We start from the raw sequence: 23,834 nt of genomic DNA, 5'->3' as shown, positions 1-23,834 counted from the left end.
TGTTCTGTGGATATCTTTGTTTTTTTTTTGAGACAGAGTTTCACTCTTGTTACCCAGGCTGGAGTGCAATGGCGCCTTCTCGGCTCACTGCAACCTCCACCTCCTGGGTTCAGGCAATTCTCCTGTCTCAGCCTCCTGAGTAGCTGGGATTACAGGCACGTGCCACCATGCCTAGCTAATTTTTTGTATTTTTAGTAGAGATGGGGTTTCACCATGTTGACCAGGATGGTCTTGATCTCTTGACCTCGTGATCCACCCGCCTCGGCCTCCCAAAGTGCTGGGATTACAGGCTTGAGCCACCACTCCCGGCCTTCTGTGGATATCTTTGGATAGATTAAGGAAGTTCTATTCCTCCCTTGTCAAAAGTTTTTTTTTATCACTTATAATGTTAAGTTTTATCAAAATTGTTTCTGCATCTATTACTTTATTCTGTTAATGGTTTTAGTTTATCAGAGGTTTTACTTTATTTTGTTAATCATATTGACTGATTTTTAAAATTTAAACCAACCTTGCATTCCTAGAAAAAAATCTAAATTAGTCATGATATATTAACATTTTATATATATCATTGACTTTGGTTTGCTATAATTTTGCTCAGTATTTTTGCATCAGTGTTCATGATGAACAATTCCTCCCACACCTTTTTTTTTTTTTTTTTTTTTTTGAGACAGAGGCTTGCTCTGTGGCCCAGAGTGGAATGCAGTGGTGTGATCTTGGCTCCTTGCAACCTCTGCCTCCCAGGTTCAAGCGATTCTTGTGCCTCAGCCTCCCGAGTAGCTGGGACTACAGGCATGCACTACTGTGTCCAGCTTATTTTTGTATTTTTAGTAGAGACAGGGTTTCACCATGTTGCCCAGGTTGGTCTCAAACTCCTGAGCTCAAGGGATCTGCCTACCTTGGCCTTCCAAAGTGCTAGAATTACAGGTGTGAGCCATCAAACCCAGCCAGAAGTTTTCAATTTCAATGTAATAAAATTACATTATTGTTTTCCTTACTTATAATGCCCTAAGCATGTAATGTGATCAACGTTATGCTGAGATCATAAAATAAGTCTAAGTAGTCATTTCTTCTCTAGTCTCTAAGAAAGTTTCCACAACTTTGTTGTTTTTTTTCTCCTTATATGTTTCATAGAATTTACTGCTGACACCACCTAGGTCTGGAATACTCTTTGTAGAAAAGATTCAATTATTTGATTTATTTAATAGATATATTACTACTCAAGTTTTCTATTTCTTCTCCTGTCTGTTTTGGTAAGTTAAATAAACTAATATGACATCTATTTCAAAGAAGCTCTGGGAATTGTTCTAGTAATTGCTATGCTTAACATCAAAATGATTAGTTCTAATAACATATGAACCTTTTTATTTACTCACATTTCATATTTTCTGGTATTTGTTATCTTAAAAAATGTTAATTCTATTATTTGATTCACTATTTGTTCAAAGTAAAAATGAACAATCATTAAAAGCTGTCCTAAGCAGCATAAATCTTTCATCAGACTTCTGGCTGATGTAACTACACATATATGCAGTTTGCTTTATATCTGTTCAATTAACAAGTAAATATTAAAGCACATTAAAATATCCCCTTTCAAATCATAATAACAGGTGAGCAACTAACCATACAAGTCACCAAATAAGGATTTTATAAATGAAGGGAAATCACAGATCACCTAAGCTAACCACATCATTTTGCAGACAAGGAAACTAAGGCTTACAGAAACTACCTTATTCAAGATTACATGACCAATAAATGGCAGAGCTGGCATTAGCAACCCAGGTCTCCTGGTTCTTGCTCTGGCAGTCTTCACCACATCATGCTACCATTCAAATTATACATTTCATCTGGCACTAAAAATGATAGAACACACGAAAATATGCCTTACACATTTTCAAGAACTCTTAATTGTATAGAGAACAATAAAACGGGACTCACATCATAGTAGCTAACATTTTCAGGTTTTTTTGGATCTTTTTTTTATCACTTTGAATTTTAAATTACTACCTTCTAGCCTATATTAAGTTTCAGGTGCCATTTCCCCTCAACTGTATAAATATAACATTTCTTGATTATCTGCCTATAGATGTTTTGCTGCTCCACTGTAATTGCCCTTGTAGTCCTACCACACACTCTCCATATGCAGCTAAAATTTTATCATACATTCCAAGGTCAAACTAGAATGATGTTTTGATCATATACCAGCAATACTGCTAAGTCCTTGGTAGTAAGGGATGATGACATACATTTGTATTGTCTAGTACAATGTAAGGGACATTCAGTAAACACTTAACTGACTGCAATACTGGCATAGCGTTTTGGATAATCCAGTGGTTAAGGATATAGGTTAAGGAGACATAATGCATAGGTTCAAACATCAGCTCTGCCATTCAGTATCTGTGTAACCTCAGGCAAGTTGCTTAATTTTTCTGGGCCTCAGTTTTCTCATCTATAAAACAAGGTTAACAACAGCATCCACACAGAGTTGTGAAAATTAAATGATATAAATCTATTAGCACAATGTCTGGTCCATAATACATGCTCAAAAACTATTAGTTATGATGAGATTATATCATTACATTATTAAGTACTCATATTTCTGCCATTCATCATTAATTCCTCCTGTCCTTATCCTAAGTGATTGGGAAAACTGAGGGTTCAGTGAACCTCTTTTTCTTTTTTTTTTCCTGAGAATTGCATCTGGTACATAAATAGTAAGTCATCCAAATCCCATTAACTCTAGGTAATTTCATTTAATAATCATATTTTAAAAGTTGGACAAATAAAGTCCAAAGCAATTTTGATTAAATCCTGTTTTCTCAACGGCTATTTGGAACACATCACCATATGCAAGCCCCAAGAATTCTGAATAACAGATAAAATAAATAATGACCATAATGCAAACCACATTCTGATTCCCATTTCCCTGCAAGTACAATTCCATGCCAGAATTATAAAAGCCAAAAAGCAACATGCTTACTAACTGTGGGTTACTCAGCTATATACATAAAGGTTAGCAGATCACGTGACTGTTCCCATATTCTCTGATAAGCTAATGGTTCCTTAGAGCCCAGTTCTTATAATTCCTTAGGAATTTCAAGATTTGCCTGAAAAAATATATCATATTTCCCTGACTATGATGGAACTCAAATTTGGAAAACTAACTGAAAAGCAAACCATCCTGGAGGACAGGAAATGGTCACTGTTTTCAAAGAAAGACAAGACATTTCTGCACACAGGAAATCAAGCCGATTTTAGGAGACTGATCATATCTTGCTCTACATAAACCTGTCTGTGCCGTGTGGACAGGCTCTTCCTTTTTCTTTATACATACGAACATGGTTAAAAAAAATAAGAATAAGGGCACTTATCATTTGAGGTAAAAGACGCTTTATTCAAGACTGCCATATAAATGCATAAAGAGAAGTATATTCCCTCTTTTTTCATATTTCATTTTATTTTAAAGTATTCAGAGATTTGCAGGGATTCTAGACTTGGAATAGGCAAGTTGTAAGCCTCTGGGAAAACCTGTCAAAAGACTCAGATCTAAAATGTGGTTTCCTAGGTACACGGTGTTTTCTGTAGCAGGAAAGCTCTCACTAGAAAAAGTTGTTTCATTTCATCTTTTCTTGTGAAAAAAATAATCACACTAATAGTTTTACTTTTTTTTTTTTTAATTCTTGGGAGCAAAATGTTGGCATGGAGCAAATTCAAGACTGGGGGGAAAATGTTCTCGGTCTCAACTGGGCCAGAGTCTACCCTGGCTACTTTGACCAGAAGTTGACAAGGTAGAAGACCCAAACCTGCCCTACCACTGCAGAAAACTGATGACCAATCAATGCAGCCAAGGGCTATTACACTTGTGAAGCAGTCAAGACTATTACAAGGCCTTTGTCAAAGATTTGTACTCGAAATCCCTTCTGAGTGCTTTACCTCAATTATCAAACTTGGAGGGGACCAAATTTAATGCTCAATTAAAATCAGAGAAGGCCAAATATCTTAAAGAAGACTCACTACAGCATAGTTCTTACAATCTGTGCCAAAGTCCTTTACAGGCATGATCACCTTTGAATGAAGTCTCAAAGGGTTGAGCCCATGCTAAAGTCTCTAACATGAGATGAATTACAGGAAGGTTGCAGTTTAATTAACCTGAGTTATCTTTCAAAATTCTTGCTGATATATTTTTTCCACTTCAGATTATGTTCATGATGTGATTTTTTAAATTAGCAAAGAAGGAGGTTTTCAGATTTGTTCAAACTGAAAGAATAAAGACATGTTTGCATAAAAACAAAGTGTTGGTCAATACTTTCATTATTTTCAAATATTCTTATAACAGTTTTCTTCATGGCTTCCATATATGGCAACCTTATTCTGTTCATTTCCTAGAGGCTGCAGGAAAGTCTGTGATTATTATTTAAGGATCATGGTGATTCCCTTCACTGCATGGGGGCAGGGGAGGGAGAAAGCAAAAGCAAGGCTATTATCCTGTGTTTATAACATGTCTGTTACCATAGTAATGCTTGTGATGTCACAAACCATACACCAAGGGCCAGAGACTGTAAGGTGTTGGAAAGGCAGCACAGCCACGAAAGATGAATGCACACATGTGCGGCCAGAGCAGGGTCAATGCTGTGGTAATTGCCAAGACACAGAAGCTGCCCTCCTCCAGAGAAGAGGGAGGACAGGGCCAGCAGAGCAGTTCTCCAGGCCCAGAAGTAAGCTACACCCACAATTCTCTATGCAGCTGTGAGAAAGGAAAGTGGAGATCCAAGTGAATGTGGTATCACCGTGTTCCCAATCACAAGTATTCCACTGGGCCCACTGGCTGCCAAGACACGAATGAGATCCAGTGGTAAGCCTGCCCCAGCACATGAAACACATGCTTGGGAACCAGTGCCTGACCAGATGGAGCCCTCTGGTACCCCCACAGAGAAGCAACTCACCTCATAATGGCAAGAACTGTAAAGGGATTTTACCCCTACTGGGCCATCCACATTTATAGAACCACAGATTCTCAGGGTTAAGGAAGAACTCACCGAGTCTCCCAAAAAATGTGGACTTGAAAAAGTAGCTTTTTGCAGGAAGAGATCGTATCTCCTCTCATTGGGGTACCCAGAAGTAGTATATTAGTAGGCATTATTATTCTGATACAAGCTAGAGAAATTTTGCAGAAATATACTAAAAGGCAATTTATATTAAAAAGAATTTTGGATTCGAAGTCAGAAGACCTTAGTACTAGTCTCGGCTCAAGTTCTTAAAAGACATGGGACCTTGAAAAAGCCATTTAATCTATTTGAACCTCAGTTCTGTAAATTTAAAATCTAACATGCTATTTCCCAGAATTATACTAAGACCAAATTAAATAAAATGATCAATGTGAATGAAATTCATAAAATGAAATTCATAAACTGTAAAAAATTTAATAAAATAAAAAGTATTATTAGCATTTTCACATAGCCAGTTTACAATGGGATAGGAATAAATAATTTGAACACTAACACAGGAATCCAAAGCATACATATGATCCTCATCTTCCCTATCATGAGAGCTGAACTTGCATTACATGGTCAACGCTAAATTATTCAAGGGCTGATTATAAAGGGGCCTTTTGCTTCTAGCCACTGTACCCTTTGTTTGTTTCCCCACAGGAATGCCGCATTAACCTACATGCAGCTAGAATATTGACATCGAGCATATCTCAACTCAATTACCTTGAATCACAACTCTGGTAAAAGTTTTAGCAATGGAAGAGTAAAAATGACTCACTAGATGGAAGTTTGGGGATAATCTGTTGACTTTAGACATGGATAATTAAGAGTAATGGAATCTTCATTTCACTCTCAAGGAAGCTGCAGTCAAGGTCAAACAGGTTGGGGCTAATCCAGACAAAATGCTAGCATATTCTCAGTGAAATGCTTACATATGTGCACTAATATTTGAATATCAGTCATATATTCATTTATTCAACAAATATTGTGTCAGAGCTCACCAAATACCCTGAAAACTCACTATTTTTCTGCCCTTGTTGTTCTTTCTTTCTTGAAATATTACATAGCGCACTTTGGCAAAGTCCACAGCCTGACTCTGAAACTCTATTCACCTTCCTGTTATCATGAGATTTTGGCTAATCTTACCCTAGCACAAGCAGCAGATTATGCCCCTGGGCCAAACCCTGCCCACTGTCTTTTTTGTAAATAAAGTTTTATTGGAACCCAGCCACACCCATTTGTTTATGTATTATTTATGGCTGCCCTTCGGCTAAACAGAAGAGCTCTGTAGTTGTAATAGAGACAATATGGTCTAAAAAGTCTAAAATACTATCTGGCCCTTTACAGAAAAGGTTTGCTGACCACTGCCCTAGATAGTATGACTAAATCAAAATTCAACATTTCTATAAGTTTCTGCTTGGTAACTATGAGAATAAGTTCCTTAAAAGCAGAGAACCTTTTTGTATCTTTGTCTTGTCATATAGAACCCTTGAGTAGGACAGAGTCAAAGTTGAGAGCAGAGACAGAAAATTAAACATGTCCTTCCTTACATTTTATTTTCAACAGATGAGTGCCTTGGAATTCCATGGAAGACAGCATAAAACCAATAAAACCACTGGTGTTCAGTTACTCTGGCTTCTAATTCCTCAGAGTTCCTACATCTAAGACTTCCAAGGCTCAATTTTTGGCCTCTATCCCTTCACATATTTGTTTCCTGATCTGATGTGGAATTAGAGTTAAATAGGAGCTGTGTACTTGAATTCCACGTGGCTGGCTCAGCAGGAAACTCCAGGGCAGGTTTTTTGGCATGCCAAACTTATGTTAGCCTCAGCTATGCTAATTTTTAAAGCTGTTTGCTTTGCTCAAATAAATCTTAGAGACCGATTTGCATTTGGATGCACACCTTTTTATGCACAATTTATGTGCATGATAACTCTAGGGCAGAAAAAGGGCAGAAAAAGAGAAAAAAGGTCTGGTGTTTACTAAAGTGACTTTTGTGTGGCAGGCACTATGCTAAGGGCTTTACATATATTTCCTTATCTCCACAACAACCTCATGAGGTAGGGGTGGGATCCCCATTTTACAGATGAGAATACTGAAGGGAAGAGAGCTTATGTCACTTGTCTGTGTTCATATAGCTGGTACATGACAAAGCCTAGATCTGAACCCAATCTGTCTGAATCTGAACCCCATGTACTTCTCACTTACTCATACTGCCTTATTGATACCCTCATCATCATCTCCCCTGTCCTAAGCTGCTGGGCATATATTCAAACATAAACTCTACATTTACAAAATTAGTTATTTTTTTTCCCCAGTTGGCCTATATAAAATATGTCTAGTCCTTGGGAGATTAATGTGAACCCCTCTGTATCAAAAAACAATCAACCAAAGGAGAAGAGGGAAATTAATAAGGCAAACTTTATATGATATACCAATTATATTAGTAATTAGTAGACAAACACAATTACAAGTGATTTTGACAGGTAAATGAATTTTAACAACATACCTAAGGACCTTAGAATGAAAGAACATTTTTTTTTCTTTTTTTTTTTTTTTTTTTTGAGACAGTCTCACTCTGTCACCCAGGCTGGAGTGCAGTGGTATGATCTCAGTTTACTGCAGTCTCTGCCTCCCAGATTCAAGCGATTCTTCTGCCTCAGCCCCCCTAGTAGCTGGGATTACAGGTGCCTACCATCATGCCTGGCTAATTTTTGTAGTTTTAGTAGAGATAGCATTTCTCCACGTTGGCCAGGCTGGTCTCAAACTCCTGACCTCAAATGATCCGCCCGCTTCAGCCTCCCAAAGTGCTGGGATTAAAGGCGTGAGCCACCGTGCCCGGCCGAAAGGATATTTTTACTGCTAAAACGTACCAGGCCAAGCAAAAGAATGTGACCATAACTATGAAGGAAAATATGAGTAACACTTAGAATACAGTGTAAATATATCTATAACATAAGCCCAGGAACTTGTATCTACAAATTTCTTCACTGTTTATGGAAGCATAACCAAACATCTATCTTCCCTAATAAAAATACAAGCATTGGCTTTAGTATGTTATCATAAGCACTGCTGTTGAAACTCAGTATTTATCATTGTTCAGTCCAACATAGAGAAAAATAACCAGCATTACACTTAAACATTCTAGCATGATTCCAACATTTTACAGCAAGCCAGATACAATATTAGTTAACTTCTTTCTCTTTGTAAAATATACTTGTAGACCAACTTGCAATATCATATAATGCTCAGCCCACTGCCATCTAGATCTAATACACTGCCATCTAATTTTCTGGAAATATAAAAGAACGAATTACATTTTCACACAAGTGAAAGATCATCATTTAAAAAAAGAAGAATAAGAATTTTTTTTAAAAAAGCTCTCAAAGAGAGCTTTCCAGGAATTAGAAAGAATTCTGTGTGGAGAAGATACATAATCTTCAGGCATGTCCAATCTTTGGGCTTCCCTGGGCCACACTGGAAGAATTATCTTGTCTTAGGCCTCACATAAAATACACTAACATTAATGATAGCTGATGAGTTTTAAAACATTTTTTAGGGCCAGGCACAGTGGCTCACGCCTGTAATCCCAGCACTTTAGGAGGCCAAGGCAGGTGGATCACCAGAGATTCGGAGTTCAAGACTATCCTGGCCAACATGGTGAAACCCCATCTCTACTAAAAATACAAAAATTAGCCAGGCGAGATGGTGACCACCTGTAATCCCAGCTACTGGTGAGGCTAATGCAGGAGAATCACTTGAACCCAGGAGGTGGAGGTTGCAGTGAGCCAAGATAGTGCCACTGCATTCCAGCCTGGGCAACAAGAGGGAAACTCCGTCTTGAAAAAAAAAAGTCTCATAATGTTTTAAGAAAGTTTACAAATTTGTGTTGGGCCACAGGTTAGACAAGCTTGATCTAGGTGGTTTGTCGAATGGATTTAGAGGAAGGCATGTTGAAGAACAAGCCTGCCACACACCCATTTACAAAACTATCCCTCTCCTCAGAAAACCCCAGAGGAGACCTGGCCCTCCTTATGCACCACCCAGTTCAACCATGGTTACTTTTTTTATTACTAAACAGTCATTGTCTATATCTTATTTTTAAAAAACATTTTATCTTTTTTTTCTAATTTTACACAGGTAACTTCAGAGAAAAAAATAATTTTATTTTGTAGTCGGTGTTAGAAAAGGTTTATTGTCAGTTGAAAGTTTATAGCCTAAGTAGTAGTAGGTAGGGAAATTTTCCTAATATAGCAATAGTACTTTAAGTAACGCCTGCATTAACATTTCTTACCTATAAGGTCCCTAAAACAGCCTCGACCAAAGTTAACTTGAGCATTTAATAATTATTCACGAGATAGTTAAAACCATTTTCTATGAATTGTTATCACTGAAAACCCCAGTAGTGTCTTACCTGCTGGTGGCTTTATGAAAGGTGGTGGAATTAAAGGTACAATAATGGGCACATTGCCATGATCCTTTGACCCTGCAGGTGAGTCACTGAGTCCATTTCCAGTGGCAAGCCCTGAATAGCCTGTGCTTATATTGTATGGTGAAATAACACTGTCCTCAGGTAATTTTGGTTTTGGCAAAGAATTTTCTGTAAAAGAAAAAAATCATATTCAATATGACAAAAAAAACCTAATGCAGTACACTTAAATTTTTCCTTATTTTCTCAAGTAAAATGGCCATGAACCAAACACATTTTTCCTTGTAAATCTTTAAACAATGTACTAGAACTCCACAGTTCATCCTGGAACGTTTTAGTCTGGTTACCATAAATTTCCAGTGGGCTCCTATATAATTTGCTCCACTACGATAGCTAATATCCCAGTTGAATCATGGTGATGAATTTTAGCACTGTATAATTCCACAGAAAATTGAGAGGTGGTGGTTGGGTATGGTGGCTCACGCCTGTAATCCCAGCACTTTGGGAGGCCAAGGCTGGTGGATTGCCTGAGGTCAGGAATTCAAAACCAGCCTGCCCAACATGGTGAAAGCCCATCTCTACTAAAAATACAAAAATTAGCCGGGCATGGTGGCACGTGCCTATAGTCCCAGCTACTTGGGAGGCTGAGGCAAGAGAATCCCTTGAACCTGGGAGGCAGAGGTTGCAGTGAGTCGAAATCATGCCACTATACTCCAGCCTGGGTGACGGAGTGAGACTCTGTCTCAAAAAAAAAAAACAAACAAAAAACTGAGAGGTGGCCAGGTGCAGTGGCACATGTGTGTAATCCCAGCAGTTCGGGAAGTCAAGGCAGGCAGATCGATTGAGGCCAGGAGTTCGAAACCAGCCTGGCCAACATGGTGAGACCTCATCTCTACTAAAAATACGAAATTCAGCCAGGCATGATGGCGCACATCCGTAATCCAGTTACTTGGAAGGCTGAGGCAGGATAATTGCTTGAACCCAGGAGCCAGAGGTTGCAGTGAGCTAAGATTACGCCACTATACTCCAGCCTAAGTGACAGAACAAAACTGTCTCAAATAAAAGGAAGAAAGAAAAGAAAACTGAGAGGTAATTAACCTTTTCCATGTACAACGTGACATACAGCAAACAGCTCTCTGGCTACCAGGGGAAAGCCTAAAACGTGCCCTCCAGCATTTTAACTAGGTCCCACTGTATTACAAACTCGTATCATAATATAATCAAATGAAGCAATGAGAAAGAAGCAGGGAAGAAAACTGATGCTTTACAAGGTATTGATAATATCCATTAAAAAATAACAAAAACAAAATTTTTTAAACTTATAATGACATGAGCTTTGTGTGTCTTATCCTTGCTTGTGAATCACTTTAAAAAAATAAATGAACAAAAACCTCAACCATAGAAAACAATTTTTTCCTTCTAGTAGCATATCCTGGCATTTCCTATGTTCCCCAAAAGCAAAGATTGTTTCCTGGGCCAAGTATTATATGAGCTATTAGTTTATTGAACACAAACTCATGACTTGCATTTTTCATTTATAGTGAAATTGATGATACTATCTCTGTAACGGGATATGTACAATTTCATAGTAAGCTTAACATAAAATTTGTCATGTACATTCAATTCCACTTGCCTGCAGGACAACTCAATTACATTTCCTTGGTTGGCATATACGAAGGGAAAGTTCTATCTTAAAGACTGGAAATAAAATGTTTGAACAGGTAGTTTATGCCAATAGATTTTGAATGCAACGCAAATACTGATAGAATTGCCGGTGATTATGTACAATTTGTTTTACCCATATTTTATTAAGTTCCCTAAATGGGCTACTTCTTCACATACTTCTCTTTTCTTTGACAAACAAGCTCTCATTCCAAATTTAGGTTCATAAATTCAGTATTCATACAGACTTCCCCCATGAGATATCTCGCACTGCTACCCACTGGTAAAATCAGTGTTAATTCAGCTCTGCCAAGCCTCTGTAATTTTCACTCTTTTGCTGGGCTTTGATTAAAAAATTCTTAAAGAATAATATAGTCTCTAATCACCTACTATTACTCTCTTACTCCTCTTTTTACCCTATTCAAGTGTGTGGGGGCAGGGAAAGAATGAAAATGTTAAACAAAACAAAAATAGTACTTCCATTTAGATTTCCCACTGAAAAAAAGGAAGGGGGATTACCAAACCAACAGTGAATCTCTCTAGCAGTCTGATCATCTAAACCTAACATTTCATTTAACAGAAAGCCCCAGTCCCCACAACTGATGATCTATCAAAGGGATCAGGAAACTAGAAGAAGTTAGCAAACATTGTCCCTTTCTTTTAATCTGTATGCAGGACCATGGCACTTAGGTCGCTAGCCCTTGTCTAGTTCTCCCATTGCTGGGAGGAGATTAAGCTGTGTCTATTTTTGTTTTATGTTGTTCTTTTATATTCTGTGGAATTCTGCTTATGAGAAAGCACTACTGGGGATGTATGTTTAAATCAACCATTGGCATAATCAACAAAACGAGTCCCAAAGCAACTCAATTCTGGCAGGGTGAGATAGTTAATCCTTCTTTGCATGAACAAAAGGACATTAAATGTCATTACCTTTGAGAACAGAAATGTGCTGCCGGCTCTCCCCATCTGTAGGGTAGCTCCTGAATTCAATATCTTCACCATCTTTTAATTCAACCTTATCATAGCCATACCAGCCAAGGAGTTCATTCATGGTGTTTTCTGCAAAGTTCTGAAAGAAAAGCATAGGCTACTACTTATTTCTATAATCAATAAGTACTTGAAAAGAATTCATAAATTGAATTCAGCTTGTCCAACCCTATTTATTTGCTGCCCTGCCTCACTTCTCCAGAGTGGTGTTCATTTTTCAAATTATGTTCAAAAATGATAATGTTTTTAAATCATAGGATGATACATTCAATTATGACAGGGCTTCAGGTATCTGTAATTTAAAAATAATAAGACAAAAAAGGCACTAAATTTGTTAGTTTTGCCTATGAATAGGAAGTCATATTTTAGCATATTATGTATAAAGTCTATATCCAACACCAATAAAGCCAAATTTCAACAAAGAAAAATTGCCCAATTGTTAACAAACCATCCCAAAACCCAGGTTAAACTAGGTTACAAGGGTCTTTTTTTTTTTTTTTTTTTTCTTTTTTTTCTTTCTGCAAGAGTTTTTTTAAAAATCAGGCTGGGCGCAGTGTCTCACACCTGTAATCCTAGCATTTTGGAAGGCCAAAGTAACTGGATCACTTGAGACCAAGAGTTCAAGACCAGCCTGGGCAACATGGTGAAAGTCCATCTCTACTAAAAATTATACAAAAATTAGCTGGGCACTGTGGCACATGCTTTTAAACCAAGCTACTTAGAAGGCTGAGGCAGGAGAATCGCTTGAACCTGGGAAGAGGAGGTTGCAGTGAACCGAGATCATGCCACTGCCCTCTAGCCTGGGCAAGAACAAGACTCTATCTCAAAAATAAAAAATAAAATATAAAAATAAAATCAATGCATAAGTTGCTTTATAAATTTCATTAGTGACAGGTTGTTTCTCTATAAAATCAAAGGTCACTAAGATTGTCTTCTGACAAGTAACATAAAAGTACCAAATAACTTTAAAGTTATTAGCCAGCCCAGATTTGGGATAATATATGAAACCATTTTATGAACTATAAATCAATATATAAATATAAGATAGTATTACCATTGCCGTTATTATGGATATCAAACTTTGAAAATAATATGTATAGTTGGATAGACGTAATATTTTATACTAAAGTGACGATATCTTATTACCTTATCAATTCCTATATCTGGAAACAAGATGTAAGACTCTATGTGTTAATGATCTCAATGCTTGTGTGTGCCTTAAACATTCCTGTCTGGCAGGGAACCATGAACATCCTAAGCTGAGCTAGAAAAACTATATATTCTAACCTTCTTTGTGGCTCAAAGAATCTTTTATTCTTCTTCTTAGAAGCTGTCATTTCTGAATTACACTGCGATGTATAATTTATATACCTGAAAAAAAGCACCAAGGCCAAGCCAGAGTGTGTACAGTCTCAACGTATGAGTATCATGATTTCTTGAATTTCACGACTTTAAATTTCAGCAGGGGTTGCATAAAAAATAAAAGACATTACACTACTGACTCCACAAAAGCAAACCTGGCATTTCAAACTACCCACAGGGTGCTAGATTTTTTTGCTTTGGTACCCACTTAAGCTCTGAACTCCAACTGGATCAATCTGTGATGGTATAGTGCATCAACAATTAAGAAAAAACTAGCCAGACTGATTCAGTGTTACCATCCACAAGGCCAACAGTCAGTCATATCAAGCTTTAGTAAGGCATTTATTCTCTCTGATGGCTGGTCATGTCCACATTAAATAGACATTCTTTTCATGAATGCACAAAGATATGATCGATATGAATAATAAGCTCAGCAACTTTAGGAATACCACTGAGGAGGACTGGGTTGAACACTGCCCCACTCAATCAAAGGAGATCCCTTTAATGAGGCATCAGTCTCCCCTAACACCTAATTTCTTTCACTGAGCTGAGAGCCTGACTTCAGAACGACAATCCCTAGGCTCACAAATAGAGGTCCTCTATTAGTGGTCTGGCAGCAGCAATCTCCAAGGATGAAGCTTACACTTTTCATTAACAATAATAATAATAATAATACTTCTCAACAGCTTTAAAAGCCAAATGCAAGCCATCCTATTGGTCTGTGTGCCATTTGCCCCAATCTCTAAGAAAACTGCCAAGACAGAATATCTTTTGCATATATCCCAGTTACTATATCCAGTTTTATAGACCAGTCATCTATGAGCGCCACTTTCTTCTGTTTCTGTCTAACGTCTGAAGTCACGCAAAGGCTACAAAATACATAATTCATGGGGCAACCCCCTAGCCAAGGATATAGCTTTGTTTTAGTCCAGCTGCAAATCCATTCAGTCTTTCAGAACCAGTTCCAGGGATGTAATCCAGAAGTTTTAGACATTTGGGTAAAAACTGAAACCTCAGCTGGAATATTAACACCAAATTCAGTTATGATATTTGGGTATCATAATTGCCTCAGTTTAGTGTATGGTTTGTGCTGAAAAGTCAGAGGCTTCATGGAACAATCAGTATGAACTTGATCTGTTCCACAATTTTCAAGTTACTATAAATGTCAGGGTAAATAAACTCTAAAATGTTCCCTTTCTTGTCATGGAAAATAAAAATAAACACCTTAATGTTTTGATATATGGCTGCAAAAGTAGAAAACAAAAGGTTTATACCTTCAAGCTACAAATCTCAAAGATTTCATGAAAGGAGGAGCAAGATGAAAGAGAGAAAATGAACACCAAAGTTTTTTGTAGTATAGCTACAAAAATGACTATTACTTCTGTCACATATGCTGCTGTTTGAAGAAGCCAAAGGACTCCAAGGAATCAATAAATTTTTAAATTTCAAGGTGAAGTTTGATGCTAGATGTCATATGAATTCATTATGGTGCTAAACCAAAGTAAATAAAATAAATTTTTAATGTTATCATACAAGAAACAGAATATTTATTTTTTCTTTTCTTTTCTTTTTTAGACAGGGTCTCATTCTGTAGGCCAAGCTGAAGTGCAGTGGTGTGATCTCGGCTCATTTTAACCTCTACTTCTGGGCTCAAGTGATCCTCCTGCCTCAGTCTCCCAAGTAGCTGGGAGTACGAGCCACCACACCTAGCTAATTTTTCTATTTTTTGTAAAGATGGGTTCACAGTGTTGGCCAGGCTGGTCTAAACTCCTGACCTCAAGTGGTCCACCTGCCTTGGCCTCCCAAAGTGCTGGGATTACAGGTGTGAGCCACTGTGCCTGAAGAAACATAATATATTCTAAGATAAATAAATGTAATGTTTATGGCCTATAAAGGTTTTTAAGTCTTTTTAGCAGAGAATTTTTTTTGTATTATTATCCCTTAAAAATGAATTTCCTATTAAAAAGCTTATTCATTTCCTAATTTTCATATATATATATATGAAAAATAAAGGTAATAGTAGTTAAAATACAGAGAGATTTTTGAAATAAGGATGCTCAGTAATAAAACAAGCTACTGAACTAAGGCAGGTTATAAAATTTGCCTCCCCCAAAATCTTTACCCAGCATTTCTCCTGGAGACCTAGGGCAAAAAATGAAGTAGAGTCTCTTAAGAGTCCCTCCCAGTTTTAGGATTCTATAAAATCAATGAACTTCTACTTATATAAGAAATAAAATACCTTTTGCAAAGAAATTTCATAATCAGAGTGATCATACATCATGAATTTTACTAAGTCACTATTTCAAATATTTTATCATTACTCCCATAAATTATCAAAATGTGCCAGAGATGTCAATATTTTGGCATCTGAGCTACATTGTGCAGACTGCTTCTTGCCCTTGGAAGTGACACAAAAATCATCTCTCAAACCATGTGGTCCAATTTGGGTTTGGAAAATGGGTCACTGTAATTATAATAATGTCTAATACTCTTAAATCACTTTACAGTGTTTCTATATCTTTTAATTCTCTTGATCCTTTCAATAACCCTAAGTGTTAGGTATTCGATTTCCACAATAAACTTCTGGTGAACCTATGTGACATCCTCTTTTTAAAACAGAAAGTTAGAGCATCAAGAAGGTAAAAGACAGGCATGAGAGATCTTCTAGAAAAGCCAAAACTAAACTACAGATCTTCTAATTCTTAAGCCAGGTCTCTTTCTATTATAAATTCTGTACTTCCCGATGTGTCCACAATTCCAAAGAAGCCACCTCCTGGACCAATCAAACAGGTGCAAAGAAATCATACAAGAGGATGTCAATATCACATATAAAGAGTTTCTAAACAGGGCATATCTACTTATGTTGAGACTTTGCTTGCTTTAGGGTTTGATCATTGACCTCTACTTTCCTTAACAGGGTGCTCAAGATTCACAATTAAAATGGAAGCTCCTCATTTTACAATGTTTTGATATGACATCTGACTCTAATTGCTTTGTACTTCTAATACCTAATTTCTCTGCCTCTTTCCTTCCCTCTCCGATTCTCTCTCACCACCAGGGATCATAAGGAAAAAAGACAATCCTAACATTTAGTCTGAAAGCGTGATCTCTTCTGAGAATTAAAACAAAAACAAAAGAAGGTCACAGAAAGATAGGTGGAAAGGAAATTTTACTATTTCTTCACTCTTCCTGAGTTCTTCCTATATCAGCAAAATAATTTTTGTTGGATCTTAACTGCCAGGATATTCATTAAACACCTTCCTTATTCAACTGGAAGTACTGTACAAATGTCGAAGTTCAACCTACGTGACTTTTTTTTTTCTTTCTGAGGAGCTGTGAAAGACACTATGCAATTTTTGATTGAACATTTTACCAGGTAAATAATGAAGAGTTGACTTCAAAACACTTTGAAAATAGCAGTAATTACACATTCTAAAAATACCTCTGAAACACAAGTACTTTAAATTCTTCAAAAAGAACTGGTGATTTTATTTATTTTGAAAACACCAAGTAGATTTTTAAAAATAGATACTGCTTTTTTCATACCAGGCCTTGCATAACTTAATGTCAATGTGTTTTCAAATTTATATTCTACCCAAGAAAGCAGGAAGTATTCAAAGAGCCCCCAATAACTCACCCAATGAGGGACAAGTCATGCCCTTCCCCTCCCCATAAACGTAATTCCCATTTTCATTCCAAGTCCCAGTCCTAGTAAAATATGTCATCTATTCCAAATACAGTGTAAGTTACTTGAGGGCAGGAACATTTAATTTCATTTTATGCCTCACCTAACACAATGCTTAGCACTTAATCCAGTCATAAATATTTATTTAAATGCATAATTACAGAGAAATGATCAAATAAAATTCAGGAAAGTCTGATTTTAAAAATAAATATGTAAACGCTTAAAAATTATAGTATGTAGTGTTAGTAGGCACTCTCCTACTATTGGAAATTTAAATGGCTACACCTGTTTGAAAGAGTAATTTGATTCTATGCATTAAAAGACTTAAAATTTTACATGCCCTTTGACTTAGCAATTTTATTTCTAGGGACTGTTGAAACTATCCTAGGAAAACAACTATGGAAATATGCATGTTTCAAGACTGTTTATCTCAATGTTGTTTTCTTAGAGACAAACTAAATGCCAAACAATAGGAACCTAGTTAAATAAATTATAGTTTGGGCATATAAAGGAATACTATTTTGCCACTAAAATATATACTGTAGATAAATTTTATTGCCATGGAAAGCTATTAACAGTATATTGTTTTAAAAGGAAGGTTAGTACAGTATAAGATCATTTTAGTATTTTTTTTAAATAAAAACTATATATTACACATAGAGCATGAAAAGACATATATCAAAATGTTGACAGTAATTGTGTCTGGATGGGATAATTACAGACTTTTTCTTTTTGTTTATTTCTATTGCCTACTCTACTATTTTTGTTATGTCTATGTATCATTTTCATAAAAATAAAACACTAGTTTTAATTAAAAATTAACACATAGTCTCACTCACAGACAACTACATCAGTTATAGTCATAGTCCCAATGACAATAAAGAGGATTCATTGGTTATATTACCTCACTTCAAAACACCCTGACACACATTATCCAAGAAAGTGGAGACATGAGAAACGCTTTCAGAGGAAAAGGAAACTCCCAATTCGGAACAATTTATTAAGTATGGGGGTACCTAGTATCGCTTCTAATTAAGGTTATGAATAGTAGAATGATGGTTATTTTTGGAAAACATTTTATTTCCCTTTCCATCTCTATATGTTCTGACTTACTTCTGGGGTAGGAATCTATTAAGCATCATTGGACTCATTAACAGAGACAAAGAAAGGGAATCTCCAGAAAACAGGCAGAAGCCTTGCTCAAGTTCCAGAGTGAAGCAGGAATTGCATCTGGTGAGAAGTCAGTTTCTAGCTCTACTCTCAAGCCTGGCCCAGGGCTGAGTCTGAGCTGTCTCTCTTAACACAGACCCAGTGGATCAGTTTTATGTTATGGTTCTGCCAAGAAAAAGGTCATGACATAAAATGTAAATAGTGCAAAAGAAATATCTGAAGAGCCCTTTGCAGATTATTACAAAGTACTACCTCATTCATGACCCTACAGGATCCAATGGTGTAGTTAGGACGAGCCACTCCCCACAGATGATCCACTAGAGGGTCATCAACGTGCAGGAAATAGTAAGGGTGACCAGATCCCCACTCTCAGTGCAGACTTTATACACTGAACCCTGCTGTTTTTACCTGAACTACAGCTTTTAAGCTTGGAATTCTTTGAAGATACTTCCTATGCTCCATTTGGTTCATTTTGCAGAATTGTTCTTGGCCACAACACAATGATTTTCATGCAGAGGACACATCATTAACACTAATACCCAACTCTGGCCTGGAACAGGCTGGAAAAGAAAGTCTTACTCTCTTACTGATATATCCTATATTGGATGGCTATATAATTAGCAGATGAAATCAAAATTATGTGGTTCTGTATATAAAATGTATAGTTGTGTATCATTGTGATACAGAGCAGACAATCATGTTCCCACATTTTAATCTGCTGCCAGGACATCAAATGTCCTAAAAGGGTCAAACAAATGCTGTGGAATTGTGAATACCAGCCCTCACTGCTAACACTGTGGCAGGCATGGCAGGTGTACAGCTGTGTGCAGCTGTGTCCTTTCACAGCTGCAAAACTGCCTTAAAAAATCACCAAGACTTGTTACATTGTTTTCCTCTCTGTGCCAAAGCCATTGGCCTTAATGCAGTACAGAGTTCCACAGGCCTTTGGTTACATAAGAGATATTAACACCCATCGGTCTACAGATCCTAAAATATACATTCAGCAAATCTCACTCATCACATGCTTTCATGTCTGTTTACATGTTTCAATTGGCACTATCAAAAACAAAGTCTTCCATGCTTTTTTTTTTCCTCTTCTACCCTGTAATATCCCCTCTCCTTTAGGAACATATGCAATAATCTTATTAGCTTGAGAGTACAAGTGTGGCTGAATTCCCATTCCACAAGAGGAAGTTTTAGACTTTAGGGATTTTGATGACATACCTTCTACTACTTCTAATAATTTTGTTAAGTATAAAGACTCAGTAAATAAAAGGGAATTTTATATAAAGATACAAAAACTTTGGTTATCCTAACAAGAGACTATCATTTCCTAGAACTCTCCCTGTGAGAGAGCCACTCTACTAGCTAATATTTGCCCCTTTCTGAGGCCCTGTTTTTGACTTTCCTTTAAAAATTCTGTTACCTCTTGGTTTCTATAAGTCTGTCTTTCACACAAGGAGAGTAGGGTTTGGCTCCTCAGAGCAGTGCTTGGCAAGCACAGAGGCAGGAAACGCAGAAGGGAATGAGTCTGTCAGACTCATTTTCTTCTAGTTCAAATGTTTATTTCAGATTCGAGAGGAAGTGGAGTGGTTCCTTTCCATTTCCTCGTCTCTGGAACCTACGAGTTGTATAAGTAAGTATAAAGAATGACACTCTACTGTACATCACACCAGTTCATGGATAGAGAAAGACACTCTTCCCAGAAAACCCCTGGTTTAAACAGAGCATAATATGTAGCCCTCTAAGCTCTCGAAGGACTGACTGTCTTTTATGGTTAGTCTGGAGCCTTTGGCAGGACAAGTGAGGCAAGACTGAAGGCTCAGGAACATCTTATACCTGCTCCCAAGAGGCCAGGGCTATGTCCCCACTAACATTAGAACCCATCCCTGCCACGTGGCACATCTGAGGCTGCTGCTCAGCGAAGAGGAGTGTAACATAATTTCTGAATGCCACAGTGGGATCTGGGGTCCTAAGCCCACTTTCTAAGTTCCTGAGACTTACTGCTTCTGACACCATGATTGAGTTTCAACAGCAAAACTTAAAATATACCTGTTTTAATAATGAGCCAATTTCAAACTTAAACACACTGACTTTTCCAATCCATGCTTTGATTTCTCTCTGTCTCTCTCTTAAAATCAAGCTATTTACCTCACCAGCTTGGCTCTGCAACTTGCTTTATTGTCTACGCAATTGACACAGGTTATTTTTAATGCCAAATCGAGACCATCAGAAAACAAACTAGAAAATCTTGTGGTAAGTTTACTACTAAACTCTAACAGATGTGCCTGACTCAAATTGTAGGCATCAGACTGAAGCGTAATTTTAGGTACAAATTACTTACTGAGAATATTTATAGACAGAAAACTTCTGCAGCAAAGAAGCATCTCTGACATTTTACACAGATTCTCCTGTAGTTTAGCAATTGATAAAGTGGTCAAACATTTTAAATGCATTAATTATGCTTTGTTTAGGAAAGTTTCCAGCACAGACTGTTTGATCTAATCATGCTGATTTTGTCAAAGAGTTTTGAAAGGCAATAATTGGACTCATAATCTCTACTCATAGTTTGGATATTTTGAGTTGTATTATTGTTTGGTAGCTACTGATCACAAAAGATCTATGTGCATAAAATACATAACCTTAAGTGCAATAATATTTACCTGACACATATATTTACACTTACACATCCACTAGAAGTTAGTTTTTATATTATATCTACTATGTTCTAGATGAACTCCTGAAACCAATTAACCTTCCCATATGTCGGAATTCTCTCCTGACATTCATTTATTATGATATATGTGAGCTAATGGTATATCTGAGACATATTACATTAGACACAATCACAATATTCACTTTAGAAACATATACACACTGCATCGCTGATTTTTTAAAATTCTGCCTACTAGCCACTAATTAAATAAGGCATACTAATTGTAAGTACATTAATACAATTGGTCTTTTTAATCAGGAAAAACCAGGATCAGGGAAGAAGAAATGGAAAGATAAAGAAACACTGTAAAGGTCATAGTGAGACAAACATTTCTACTTGAAGATATTTTCAGGGAGTACACTATAAGCAAGCTATGCCAAGTCATGTACTTTTCATACACAAAATTATATTGTATCAAATTTAAATTTGTTACAACTGCCATGTACATTAAACCAGTGATAATGAAAATGTAACAATATCTGATCTAGTGAAACAGCAACCAGCATTAGCTCTCAGCCACATGAAGACACTCTCCAATGCCATTACTGGTGTCAGCTAAACCTCAGCCAGTTTGTCTTCTCCGGCCATTTTAAAATAAATATGTGACTATCTCAGTTAGGAAATCTTGAAGGAAGTCTCTGTGATGAGGCAATTTTGTTGCTCATTCTCAGTGCCCTGCATTTGCTGTACTTAAAATAGACACTTGTACCAATGTCCTTTCTATTACCCGAAGGGGGAAAAAATCACATACACACCAGTCCTTTTTCTTTCAGCTCACAGAGAATCAACTCAATCCAACCAGTGTTGAAACCTGAGTAGGTCACTGTACACCACGATAAAATTCCCTAATCCCTGAGCCAAATCTCCCTAAGGGGGGCCTCCTCCTGATCCTCCACTTCCCAGGCTGACTTTTCCATTTGCTCTCTCCTCTTTCCCCCTTTCATTTCCCCTACCTTCAAGCCTTGATATGTGATCCGAGGTGGGGGTTCAGGTTTCCGTTTTTACAGCTTAGGCCACGCTAGCTGTATACATTCCTTTCTTTCTGCTGGGCAGTGATTACTTACCAGGGCTTAGTTTACACTGGTCCAGATGAAAGCCGTTTAGATGAAGGCAAACACAGCCAGGCAGCTCCAGCAGCACCGATATGAAGCTGCACAAGGCCACATTGTGTTCTTGGTGACATTTTGTTGCACACATTTATATACAGGGCAACCAACTTGTCATGTTACTCTACACTTTGGTTCAGGGAGCTGGAGGGCTAATAGCATCATGATGTGTGGGGAGAGGTTTTGTTGATGTGAGTATTCATATTAAAAACAGAAAGATATTAAGGAGTTCAAAATAACCCTTCTACCTTTTGACTCTGAGAAACGACTTTTTAAGTGAGGACTTTTGGTGTTATTATATTAGAATAATGCCCATTAAACCATTCCACTGGACTCTCTGGCATGGTATATATGAATATGACTAAAAATTTTGGTCAGGGGTATTTTACTTTGGTCCAATGCAGAGAGAAAATACTGATCCTACAGACAATTGAGTTACTTGCTGTGTAAAACTTCTTATTTAATGCTACTCTGGATTGAAAGGACGAGGATTAAAACTTCAAATAGTAGGTGGTGATTTGGAAGAAAAATAACATTTTAAAAAAGAGGAAATTCTGCGCACCAAGGTTAATTACATACTTAGTCCTGCAGCATCGGCTAAAAATTGTGTAATTTTTCCCCTTCACACAATGTTGTTTTTGTTTCTTCCTCACCAGTTCAGACAAACATCTGTTATACTGTAGAAGGACAACTATCTCCCAAACCACGGAGTGCGCCTGCAGCCAAAATCAACAACGCGAGCCCCAAGCATCGAGCACAGTCAGCCTTTATATCCAGCCGGGATAACATTTCACATGTTTTGATTAAAATTAGCTAATTTGTAATTCTAGAACCTATGAAACTTAAAAGCTGCCATCCATATAGATCACATTAGGCAGCGTTTTAAAGGGCCAGAGCTCGTTGCGATTTCCTAGTGGCTTTCACCACTCTCCTCTTTCCCCACCCCCAACCTAAAATGAAATGCAAAAGTAATCTGGAAATGCCGGACAGGAGGGAAGGGTAAGTGAGGAAGAATGGACTGTTTGAATTCCGTTCCCATCAAAAGACAACAACTTCTACTGGTCAAAAAACAAAACAAAACAAAACAAAAACTGTCTATCACTGGAATCAATGGTGGCTTCCATCATAAGAAATGGCATTGATTTCCATGGCAAATCTTCCCCAGCTCTCCGTTGGACTCATGCATCACCTCATGCTTCCAGGTACTCAATTCCTTATCCAGTAATAAAATCCCTAATTCTGACATTTAGATTACTATTGATGTTTCCGAGAGGAAAGTAAAGCTAGGCATATGCACCTAGGTACACATACAGACAGGATGTAAATCCATGTGTCCCCTCCTAAGCGTGAGCTATGATTAAAAAATGCTTGTTCTAATGAAGAAAGCCTCAGAGCGCAATAAATTTGATTTACTTGCTTATTATATTCATTGCTTGTCTTTTAAATACAAACTGAACCAAAACTGGCCAAGTAGTAGTATTAAGCCACCTGGTAGTATTAAGGATTTCGTGTAGACGATGGGAAACACCAAGAAGACCGAAAAATGCAAACCTGCTACTTTTTGATAGCTTGCAGAAAAAATAAATAATTGTTTTAAATTAATAGAGACTAGTGAAATCAACACAGAATAAAACCCTCGCCCAGGCAAAAGCCGCAACTTCACGGAAAATAAGAGGGTGGGGTACGACTAGGGGGTCCGGAGCTGAGCGGTGCTCTTGTGCAATCGCTCTAA

The 23,834-nt window shown here is 37.2% G+C and overlaps 1 protein-coding gene and 1 long non-coding RNA gene across 4 annotated transcripts in view; one reads left to right on the top strand and one right to left on the bottom strand.

The window, feature by feature from the left end:
- The window catches only part of SOBP (sine oculis binding protein homolog), a 167,833-nt gene that overhangs the window by 142,559 nt on the left and 1,440 nt on the right, over positions 1-23,834 (bottom strand). For all 3 annotated transcript variants that reach the window (XM_078369894.1, XM_078369895.1, XM_035296444.3), the window contains exons 2-3: positions 12,007-12,145; positions 9,400-9,585 (exon numbers count right to left, since the gene is read on the bottom strand). In XM_078369894.1, the coding sequence (XP_078226020.1) occupies positions 9,400-9,585; positions 12,007-12,145 (325 nt within the window). The remainder of the gene's footprint in view (positions 1-9,399; positions 9,586-12,006; positions 12,146-23,834) is intronic.
- LOC144582188 (uncharacterized) lies at positions 4,574-9,305 on the top strand. The gene is made up of 2 exons (XR_013534463.1): positions 4,574-4,849; positions 5,646-9,305. It is a non-coding gene; the product is annotated as an uncharacterized LOC144582188 (long non-coding RNA).

This window comes from Callithrix jacchus, chromosome 4 (genome assembly GCF_049354715.1).
Source record: "Callithrix jacchus isolate 240 chromosome 4, calJac240_pri, whole genome shotgun sequence".
NCBI classification, from domain to species: Eukaryota; Metazoa; Chordata; class Mammalia; order Primates; family Cebidae; genus Callithrix; species Callithrix jacchus.
Note: the sequence above shows the minus strand (reverse complement) of the source record. Positions and strands in the feature narration are given on the sequence as shown.